This window comes from Chaetodon trifascialis, chromosome 11 (assembly GCF_039877785.1).
Source record: "Chaetodon trifascialis isolate fChaTrf1 chromosome 11, fChaTrf1.hap1, whole genome shotgun sequence".
In the NCBI taxonomy this organism is placed as follows: domain Eukaryota; kingdom Metazoa; phylum Chordata; class Actinopteri; order Chaetodontiformes; family Chaetodontidae; genus Chaetodon; species Chaetodon trifascialis.
In genome coordinates, this window is record NC_092066.1 from 15,926,952 (window position 1) to 15,938,279 (window position 11,328).

General features: G+C 45.7%; 1 protein-coding gene across 1 annotated transcript; it reads right to left on the minus strand.

The window, feature by feature from the left end:
* Positions 1-691: 691 nt before the first annotated feature.
* LOC139339033 (uncharacterized) lies at positions 692-11,029 on the minus strand. Its single transcript, XM_070974462.1, has 11 exons — positions 10,590-11,029; positions 8,709-8,796; positions 7,762-7,863; positions 7,320-7,385; positions 7,176-7,204; positions 6,945-7,082; positions 6,357-6,443; positions 4,246-4,320; positions 4,011-4,117; positions 2,313-2,493; positions 692-2,208 (listed from the first exon to the last, which is right to left on the minus strand). The coding sequence occupies exons 1-11, from the start codon at positions 10,746-10,748 to the stop codon at positions 1,219-1,221; spliced, it is 2,022 nt and encodes a 673-aa protein (XP_070830563.1). The 5' UTR covers positions 10,749-11,029; the 3' UTR covers positions 692-1,218.
* Positions 11,030-11,328: the final 299 nt, after the last annotated feature.

The following is an 11,328-nucleotide window of genomic DNA, read 5'->3' on the forward strand; positions in this document are numbered from 1 at the left end:
ACCTCTGATATTATCTGTCGTTCCACCCGGGGTGTGGCCACATCCTGGTGTTACTATCACTGATGTGTATGGTGGCATCCTGGACACCGCCTTGCACATTTTTGACCTTCTAATGCCTTAATGTGGCCTCTGGGTCCATGCTAGCATCAGTCATTCTGCCACTGGCCTCTACAAGTTGACCAGTAGGTGATTTTTGTTCCTTGTGGCACTACTGGTGTGAGTCATCCACTTTGTTTACTGCTGACTGTCAGTAAGGAATGAGGTTACAAAGGCAAGTATGGTTCTGTGAATTCCTGGATGACTGCCAGTCACTCTGAGCCTTTCAGGGTGAGCAGACTGAGGGGCTGGATGTAGGCCACCACCTGTTGTTTACACCTGGGACGTGCAGGTAGCCTGCACGTCACCCGTGTGACTTTGTTGTGGTAGGAGAAATATCCACTTTGTTTACTGCCACTGGCAGTCATTCAGGAATTCACAGAACCATTGCTGCGTTTGTTACCTCCATCTAGGGGTCAAGATTCAGAAGCTGAGAGGGATTTTATTTTGTTGGGAAAGGTAGGTGTGTCACCATGTGTTAAAAAATGGACCATCTCAGTTTACTTTTCATCCTTATTGTTCAATTTATGATATTTTACATATACTGCAATGTATTACTGGAAGATGCAGGCTCAAAAAATCACAGGAATGGAATCAGTTTCCTTTCTTTTTATTGAAAAATGATAAAATATACGGAAAGAAATGCCAAAAATTCACACACTAGATCACAGTTAGAACTGATAGAAGTCAAAGCTTGTTCTGAACAAACCAAATCTACAAACTACAAGGTTCTTTATAAGCATGAAAAAAGTGCTGCCTCATTAGAGCCACATTCAAGTGTGTTATTTTGTAACACTTGTACCTCTTACAGTATGTTATGCAGCAGTTTTAATAGCACATTAAATTACACAGGTGAAGTCATTCTGACAACATGACAAGACAACCTCTTGTTGTCTCTTTGCTCCTTCATACTTCACAGTACACATGGGTGTCGTATTCATCCATTCAATAAAAAAAGAATTTAACAAAAGAAATGTGTGTCTGCCAGCTGTTTGTCAACTGGAGAGCCTAACGCACATACCGTCGCTCGTATGTGCTAACAAGTCAAAATCTTTCTAGTTTGGCCTCTGTGTGTATTTCCTATGTGTGTCTTCTGTGCGTGTGTGTGCTCCTGTGTGTTTTCTAGTCACTGTCAGACCAGTCAAGCTCCATCATGTCCATGGCTGCAGTGGCCATGTTGATCTTGCTTCCGTGTCGCACACTGCAGCTCTTCACAGAGTTCTGATTGGACGAAGACCGCATGCTCACCTGTACCCCTGAATGACCAATGACCCCGACTTCACCTCTAATCTTTTGGCTTATTGCCTCACTGAGGTCACCTCGGACTCCCTGGACCACAACTCCCATGTCACTCCTGCGACCCCTGATCCCCACCTCACTCCTGACACCATGACCTACGACCTTCCTCACTCCCAGGTCACCTATATCCATGTCCATGTCACCTAGTCTCTCCATCTCCCCCATCTCATTCATGTCCAAAGATAGCATGTCCCCCAAGCCCCCCAAACCCCCATGAAGACCCTTAAACACGGTTGGGAGCCTGCCGCCTTCTATCCCTCCCTCCATCCCTCTTTCATCTAACCTGTCCCCCAGCTTTTCTATCTCCCATCCTCCCTCCGTCTCCCTCTCCCCTTCCGCCTCTCCAAACCCACCTGAGTATCCACGGACTATGGTGGTCACCCTGCTCCTCTGCATCCCCCCTCTCTCCCTGTCCCCTTCCTCCCACGTCCTCTCCTCCCTCTCCACTACACCTCCAGGGAAGCTCCTGAGTGTTACCTGCACCCTTCCTCCCTCCATACTCCCACTGTCATCTCTCTCCCTCTGGCCCCAGCTCTTCTCCTCCAGGGTTCCTTCCTGTTCCTCGTCCTCCTCTCCGAACCTGCCCTGCAACCCTCGGAGCATGGCGTGCAGCCTCCCGCTGTCGAGTGAACCCATCCCCCTCTCCAGCACCGCACTGCTGCCCCTCTCTGTGTCTCCGTTGCTGAGGGTGCGGAGGAGAGAGCTGACGCCAGTACTGCTGACGCCAGCACTGCTGATCCCTGTGCTGTTCGAGTCCTGAGAGTGCGAGCGGAAGAAAGAGCCAGAGGAACCGATGGACATTGGTGTGAAGAACTGATGAAGCCAGAGAGAAGGAAGGAAGAGGGTCAAGATCATAAAAAGGTACTTTTTTATTTTGTTTTTAGCTGTCTAAACAGATTTACTCCACTTCCACTTACAGGTGAGATGTTTGAGCGCTCCATGAGTAGGGAGGTTGGGCTGGGACTCATGTTGGACCTCTCCATCAGCCTCTCCTCCCACAGTCTGAGCCTCCTCTCCCTCTCTTCCAGCTCCTTCTCTTTGGAGTAAAGCTCTCTCTCCAGCTTCCGAAGGCGCTCCAGGGTCGACTCAATTTCACACCTGTAGTATGTGCACACAGACAGAACATCATGTCATCTTCTGTGACTTCGTACATGCAGATGTGGTCAAGTTTTAACAGCAACTTTACTGCCGCCAACATACAACAAATGACAGCTTCATTTTCACAAAGAAACTGAAAGTGAGGAATATTTCCATAGCACATGCATGTGCTGTTGACTGTCATTTCATGTCATTCCATCCATCCATCCATCCATTATCTATACCGCCTATCCCTTTCGGGGTTGCGGGGGGCTGGAGCCTATCCCAGCTACAATGGGCGAGAGGCGGGGTACACCCTGAACCGGTCGCCAGCCGATTGCAGGGCCACATACAAGGACAAACAATCACACTCACATTCACACCTACGGACAATTTAGAGTCATCAATTAACCTAATGAGCATGTTTTTGGTCTGTGGGAGGAAGCCGGAGTACCCGGAGAGAACCCACGCATGCACGGGAAGAACATGCAAACTTCACACAGAAAGGCCCCGCCTGACCCGGGGATCGAACCGGCAACCTTCTTGCTGTGAGGCACGCGCACTACCTGCTGCGCCACCGTGCTGCCCTCATGTCATTCCAACAGTGTAAAATATTTAGCTGTAGTACTATCTGCTGCCACAAGAGGTCACTGTGAGAGTTGGTGAGTGACTGTGAACCTGCATTCACAAACACAATCAACCCTTGCAGCAGCTAAATATAGACCGATCTGACGCACAACCATACCTCCTCCTGTGTTCCTTCCATACCTCCCTATTCATTCATCCCGCCCCTTGGCCTCCCTCACTCCTCCTCTCTGCCTCCCCTTCCCTTATCCAAGTTTTTCCACCCATACCCAAAACTTCACTCAGAATTGATTGCATCGCAGTACTCATGTAAAATATGCACAGAATCTCGCACCTTCTCTCTGCTCCATCCCCCACCTCTCCCCCTCTCCCCTCATTCTCACCCCCGTCATCCGTCCACTCTCGATACACGCTTTCCTTGCTGTGTCTCTCGTGTTCAGTGTTTTAGAGTTCACAGACAGCCAATACATTCTGTTCCTCCCAGAACTTCTCCTCATTTTCAGCTCACATTTGATTTCTCCCCTACCTCTGTCCCTCTCTCCCCCCTGCTCCAACCCCTCTGTCGTTCTCCCCATGGAGGAGCGAGGGCAGAGTGGAGTGGAGGAATCTCTTCCATGGACACTTTCCAGGGAGCTTATTATAGACTGAAGTGGAGCACAGGGTAACACATTCAAATTCTCTCCTGAGCTCTGAGTCCACAGAGCTGTGTATGTATGTGTGTGTACATGCTGGCACGTGTGTGACTATGTTGAATGTGTGTGTTCATGCATGTTGAGTTTTATTTGGAGTACAGTCATTCACAGGCTGCATTTGTCATTCTGACAAGAGACCAAGACTTTAGTGTATAATACTCTGAGAAAATTAAACAAGACACCTTAGTCTCAGACACAGTGCAGATACACTCTGCGTTTTCTTTCGGATGTCTGCAAGACTGTATGTGAGTGTGTGCGTACCTCCACTGGTCCTTGTTATGTAGGAAGGAGTTGCACTGGTCCGGTAGTCTGCTGTCGTTGGCCATGGTCTCCAGGGTTGCCAGCACCTGTTTGAACTGTGGACGCTCCTGTAGGTACATGTAAGCACACAGGATAAAATAACCAGCTGACACACATGTTTTTAATGTCTTTAAAAGTGTACAAGTACAAGTGAGGCATAAGATTAACAATTGTATCCCTTGTCCATCTGGCTTACCTTTGGGTCTGCTTGCCAACATTTCCTCATCAGCTCTGCAAAACTTGCTGGACAGCTGGTGGGGATGGTCAGCCTCTAGATACCCACAAACATGCAAATACAAGAAGCAGAAGCCTTTACTTTTAACAGCAAAGTCATGTCAGACCACATCAATTTTAAGTCTACTTAAACCCACTGACAACCATCAAAAGCTGAAATGTGGCTTCAACCTGACTTTTCTGCACAACAATCAATATTCAAGACTAAATAAGCAAAATGAAAGTTAAAACAAGACTCAGATCAGTTCTGTGAGGCAGTACTAAAGCACAGTGGAGCTTTGAGGCAAATGCTAATGTTAGCAGGCTAACTTGCTCACAGTGAAGATGCTAGAATGCTGATATTAACCAGGCATAATATTTGATATTATTATATTATTGTGAAGCCGGTGAAAATGGATGGATGGATGGATGGATGGATGGATGGATGGATGGATGGATGGATGGATGGATGGATGGATGGATGGATGGATGGATGGATGGATGGATATTTGCTTGCCAACATTTGCTATTTAGCAGCAAATGTAACAGAGGCTGATGGGAATGTCATTAGTTTGGTCAATATTTAACTAATTTAAATCTGACCTGATGATGGCGCTGCATGAAAAGTCGGGGGATCACCAAAGTTACTGCAATTCATCCCGACAAGGAACATCAATGTTTGTACCAAATGCAAAGGCAAGCCATAATTTTAGACATTTCACAGTGAACAGTGAAAAATGTCAACCTGGGAATCAGGGCACCATGAAAACCTAGAATTTCATGGAAATCCAACCAAGAGACGTCAAGACAAATCATTTAAAGCCAAAGTTGTCGACCACATGGTAGCGCTAGAGTCCCCTTGTGTGGCTAAAAGCATTTTAAGGTATCATTTATTAAGAGTTTAACACTCCTCCTCTCAGCTAATTCATCAGGACTGTGTGGGTATGGTTTGATCAGATTTGATTGACAGTGGCCTGGAAGCACAAGTAAACAGCCCCACAGCTGTCATCTCATTATGTCATCAAATCCTGATTGGTTCTCAGAAGTAGATGACATCAATGCACAAACAACAAACCTGTGAGTAGAGCTCAGAAAGAAAAAACATATATATAATGTGTTTTTTTTATGTTTAATATATTTAAAATTCTGTTGCACATTACAGACCAAGCTCTTATAAACCTAATCATGTTTTAATGTACAATCTACAGTTAAGTGGCAAAGTGTGTGTCGGTCCCTGTTTATCTTTCTGTAAATAAGCTGCAGGAACAACACTGAACCACACTAAGCCACTGAGATAGTGCCCCTGCATAAAAGATCCTCTGGCATCATCAAAGGTCTGAATGAGCCCAGACAGCTCCATAGTACAGCGCAGTAAGTGGAAACAGTTTTCTCTGGGGATTAATCCTAAAATATCACTGACTCTGAGTGGAGAGAGGGCAAGTAAGAGGGTCAGGAAGAGAGGTATAGCAGCAGAGGGGAAAATCATGGGGAGACTGGGAAAGAGAGAGAGTGAGTTATTTAGGGAGAGTATTTGGAGATTAGCCAACAGCTACGCAGGAATCATGTTCTCAGAGTTGTTTGTTGGCCCCTTGTGTTTGTGTGTGACTGTTGAGGGGGATTCAGGCATGTCAGAAACTGAAACACACACACTGTATGACCATCATTCCCCATCTCCCATAAACCTCTTGAATCTCCCTCTTATCTATACTATCTTTCCTCTTTCCCCCCTTTCTCTCTCTCTCTCTCTCTCTCTCTCGTAAAGGCTTTAGCTGGGAGGGGGGGTCTGGCCGAGCTCCACTGCTGTGTATCCAGGCCTTACAAGAGCAGAGAACTGACATCAGGCCTAAAAATACCCAGCCTCAGCCTCACCAGCTCACAGTGGAAACCATGAGAGCATCGCATTGTTCCTCCGGCCTTCTCAAACTCTGGTGGGTCTACATGCTCACAGATCAGAAAGGTGTGCTCAAATGTGTGTGTGTGTGTGTGTGTGTGTGTGTGTGTGTGTGTGTGTGTGTGTGTGTGTGTGTGTGTGTGTGTGTGTGTGTGTGTGTGTGTGTGTGTGTGTGTGTGTGTGTGTGTGTGTGTGTGTGTTACCTCTTGTTTTTCCACCACCAACCACGCAACCTGCAGTCCTTCAAAACCTTTGAAAGGAACTTCCCGAGTCAGCATCTCCCACAGCACCTACCCACAGAGCAGACTGGTTCAGTTCAGACAGACATGATTTCTTTGACGGGCTGCTGGTAGCTCCAAACACTTCAGAGGTACGTCTCCTGGGTAGTTGTGGAGATGTCTTAATACACAGGCACCACTAAAACAAACAAAACCCAACGCAGCGTGGCGAGGAAGCGTTTGAAATGAATTCACACTAGTGCTGCCACAGTAGCTGACACCAAACAGTACTTTTCTGATACTTTATTTGAGGAATATACTTTATTTTTGTCATTTAACAAAAGAAGTCAAACTTCTCAGATGTTAAATGTTGAAATAAGACAAGAATCTGTCCTTAGTAAAAGTCTAAAATGGCAAAATTATTTAGTAGAGCTGTCTGAGTAAGTAAAGACTGCAAATCTGAGGAAGCATTTAATTCCAGCTGTCAGTACTTGACAGTTTTCAAGACTCTGTACTACAAATGATTGAGGTTTGATTTCCCGGTCTGATATTTGTACAGTGCTGAAAACTCACCACGCCATAGGAGTAGGTGTCGCAGGTCTCAGAGACAGGCAGGCTCTGAATGACTTCGGGAGCCATCCAGGGAAAAGTGCCCACCACCGTCATGTGGGTGGTGTGGGACAGGAACTTAGACGCCCCAAAGTCACAAATCTGAAATCCCAACAGAGAGAGCAGTGAGGAAAACGCCCAATGTCCTGCCTGCCTGAGCTGAATGCAAAGTCATAATATGTGTCTGTTACAAACCTTCAGCACTTTGTCTGCTGTCATTACCACTGCAAGAGAGAGGGAGCAGAGAAAACAGTCAGCATGTACCCCTGTTTCAATGTGCAGATGAAAACAAGCAGCGTCTGAGGGAAAAATCTGAACATGTTTCAGGTCATGTGTTACCGTTCCGTGACTTGAGGTCTCTGTGAATGACTTTGACTGGAGCTTCTGCGTGCAGGTAATGCATCCCTGTGAGGAGACCAAGCATTAAGAATTAGAAACTGCAGCCTTTAATGTTTACTCTGCTCTGTTCTGGTGGGATTTTCCTCCTAATTTAGTTGCAATTTCAGTGTAAAATATCTTGGTTTGAACTCACTTTGAGGTTAAACCAGAAACCCAGTACTTTGGAAAAAGCTTGTCAGTGTTTAACAGGTTAGAGACAGTGATTAGGAGGCAAATAAGCTGTAAACCATAAACTCTGGTCAATGATAACTGGAGTGTGACAGTAAAGAAGACGCTCGTATCAGAGCTCCTAACATTGAGTGGCTTGATATCATAAGCCAAGCGATTCAACCTTGACATGGATCTATTTTTCTTATCAATATCCTCATTCCTTCAGGTGTACCTTTGGCTATCTGTATGGCCCACGTCATGATCTGCTCCATGTCCATCTCCTCACTCTGCTCACTGGAAAGGTACTCATACAGAGACCCTTCACTGGCATATTCTGCAGGAACACACACAGACAGAAAAGCAATGGTCATCATGAGAGAACGGCTGAAAAGAGACATCGAGTCTCGCAAAATTCTGGATGAAAACATCAGTGCAGACATGCCAGGAGGTTAAGGTGTGACACTGTTTGAGTTTACAAACTGGTTATAGCCTGGAGAGTTGAACATGCAGGAATCTCTCCCTTTACATGTCTGCAAAATGCATTTTACTGTTAACAAGCCCATCTCCTGAACCAGCTCTTCCCCATGCCTACTGTACTTTATTATTTTTAGTCAGCGTTGGGCTCTGTTCGACTCGGCTGCAGTGAGAATTGTTGCTGGACAAGTCTGTAGTGGCGTGTCAGTGCTTTATCTTAACCACATGACCCCATCCAAGGTTACAACCACATCCAAACATGCTGCTCTCAGTTACAAATGTCCTGCCAGGAAACACAGCAAGAAGCAGCTCTGAGTCTACACCAATACTTCAAAACACACACATAAACACTTGTCTGCCATCGGAGCATGTGCTAACGTGTGTGTAAGTGGCACTTCTAGGATCAAATACTCACTAATAAAGCTAATGCACACACATTGGTCTAGTTTTATATCTGCCGTGACCCTAACCTAACCTTCATGTCTCACCTTAAACCTTGACCTGACCTGATGTTACCTTTACCCATTAGGTTGCAACCCCCCAAAAAATAATATATGTTTTAATTTGTAGAGCACTTTTTCAAAAGATAACTCTTATCTGAATGAAATTATGGACTGAAATACTCCCACAACCACATGTTTAGGCTGTATGAACATCTGAGAGGATACATGGATCTCACACGCACGCACACACGCGGGGTCTGACCTGTGACAATGCCATAGTTGGGAGATTCCAGCACGGCTCCATAAAACTGAATGATGTTCTTATGACTCAGGACACTAAGAATCTCAGCCTGGACGGGGAGACAAGAAAAAGATAAACAGAGGGATATGAACAAAAATCTTCCTTCAGTTTTTCAATATCTGACACCAGCAAGGAAACGTGACCTTGTGTAAATCATTCCTGCGAGGCCGTAAACCTCGAAGGTGGAGCGTGCGACGTGTTTTTGAATTTTAAAGTTATTCCTGACAGTGTCTCCGGGATGCCTGGACTGAGGTCTGGGGCCTTTTCATACCTCAGGTTGAGTCTCCAAACCCTCCACACTGGGGTGACAAACATGCCATTAATCTGAGCTGACAGGTCAGTCATACCCTCTGAATATGTGGAATATGTAACTGTTGCCAAGCAACATAATAACGAACCATCAATTATGAAATCACACAAAAACTGCAATTTAACACAAAATATTTTCTCAATAGAGCGAAGAGTGATTTATTTTATCACTTCTATTCCCATCTTTTCCTCCATATGTGAGGTTATCAGTGTGTGCAAACATCAGTTTGTGCACATGCAGTTTTACATTTGGGAATGCAACTAAGTACATTTACTCAAGAGATATATAAGTACATGCTTGAGGTACTTTTATCTGAGAGCTATAGTTGCTGTATCCGTTGAATATAACACATTGTGCATAAGTTCTTTTACTTTGATGCTTTAAATACATTTTGATGCTCATGCATCTGTACTTTCACGTCAATAAAATTCAAATGCACTTCTAATAGGGCACTGTTACAATGTGATGTTGCTATTTTTACAGATCTGTACACTCCGTCCACCGCTGTGTGGATGTAATGTTCCTGCAAAGATCCACGTTTAAATCGGATTTTGATGTTGGCAGGCAAGTCCATTTCACGTGAAGGGTTGCAGTCAAACGTTCACAAAGAGCAATTCTCTCACAATCCATCAGTTTGTATTTACATATGAACCACACACACACACACACACACACACACACACACACACACACACACACACACACACACACACACACACACACACACACACACTTTTATGCATGTCTGGCCACCCTGCATGTGTTTGTGTGTGGGTGTGAGAGAAATAAGTCAAAATACAAATCAAACTCTGTTCCCCCTGCAGTTCTATGTATTGTGCATACTTTACATTACATTGTTTAAACCTGCTGCCACAACAATAACACGGTGCCCGATTCACCCACAGGTCACTTCCAGCAGTTTCCTGACACTGGACTGTGAGCCTTAATAACATGGAAGGACATTGTGTTTGGATCACCGTCAGGGTCATACTCGTGGAGAACCACCCGGGCATGAAGTGCAGCGCACAAAGGCCCGAATGACCACACACCTCGCCATAACACACAATGGGAGGAACAGGGGAGTGCTGCCATAAATGAAACGGCTTCATCCACAACGAGTGGGAGGAGGAGGGCGGGGGACAAGGAGAGGTATGTTTAAGATAAACACTTGTTCAACGACAGACAACAGTGGAGGAGGGGGGAGGATGAGGGAGGGGGCTTTGGTTGTATGAGTCCAAAGAGAATCTGGGGAATTAATGATTCATATTGAAGTTTGGAGCAGCAGTGTGTCACAGATGAGTCCACAACTTAAAGAAAATAAAAATAAATCAACTTAAAAATAAATACTTTGGATCATAAAGCGATGTGTCTCTGCTGCACAAGAGTACGACTGCTGTGTGTGTGTGTGTGTGTGTGTGTGTGTGTGTGTGTGTGTGTGTGTGTGTGTGTGTGTGTGTGTGTGTGTGTGTGTGTGTGTGTGTGTGTGTGTGTGTGTGTGTGTGTGTGTGTGTGTGTGTGTGCTCGCTCCTTACCTCTTTGTCAATCTTCAGCAGCTTCTTCACAGCCACTTCCTTGTCCTGGGAAATCCACAGGGCTCTGTAGACGCTCCCAAAGCTGCCTCCTCCACAGTTCTCATAGAAGAGCAGGTCCTCATGCTTTATCTGCACAAACGACGAGCCAGGGGACGACATGGCATACTGACTCACGCACACACGGACACACACATACACACACAACACACAGCCCCAAAAAAGCGTGCACGCTCAACTACCGGCGCTGGCCGTCCAGATCAGCACGGAACGAGTGAAGGATAAGAAATAAAGAGAGGCGGAGTGGTTTCCTCCACAGGGTTGGGGTGGATGTTGTCAGTCAGCAGAGGAGACAGTCAGAGACAAGAAGCCAGAAAGTGCTGGAAAGAGAGAGAGAGAAGTTTGCTCCCTGTGAGTCAAGAGAAGTCGAAGCCCCCTCTGTCACTACCACACAAGGTGTTACATTGCCTTGTAGTGGGGATCCAGTGTAACTACAACACAGCATACACACACACATGCACAGAGCGTGACCATGAAGGGGAGGTGAGTGTTTAAGTGTGTCAGTGTGTGTGTGCAGTCTGCCTGTAGCAGACACACTGTTCAAATATGGTCACTGGCATCCAGGGCATTCCTTCTTCCTGGATAACTGTGGCTATATAAAGATCTCCATACACTACACACACACACACACACACACACACACATATTTACAGCTCTGGCCTATAGCGTGTCAGACATAATA

Coding starts and splice junctions, on each gene's coding strand:
- LOC139339033 (XM_070974462.1), bottom strand. CDS start 10,748: ATGTCGTCCCCTGGCTCGTCGTTTGTGCAGATAAAGCATGAGGACCTG. Junction 6,444..6,944: donor ACACCTACTCCTATGGCGTG/GTGAGTTTTCAG, acceptor CTCTGTGGGTAG/GTGCTGTGGGAGATGCTGAC. Junction 2,494..4,010: donor CATAACAAGGACCAGTGGAG/GTACGCACACAC, acceptor CACATACTACAG/GTGTGAAATTGAGTCGACCC.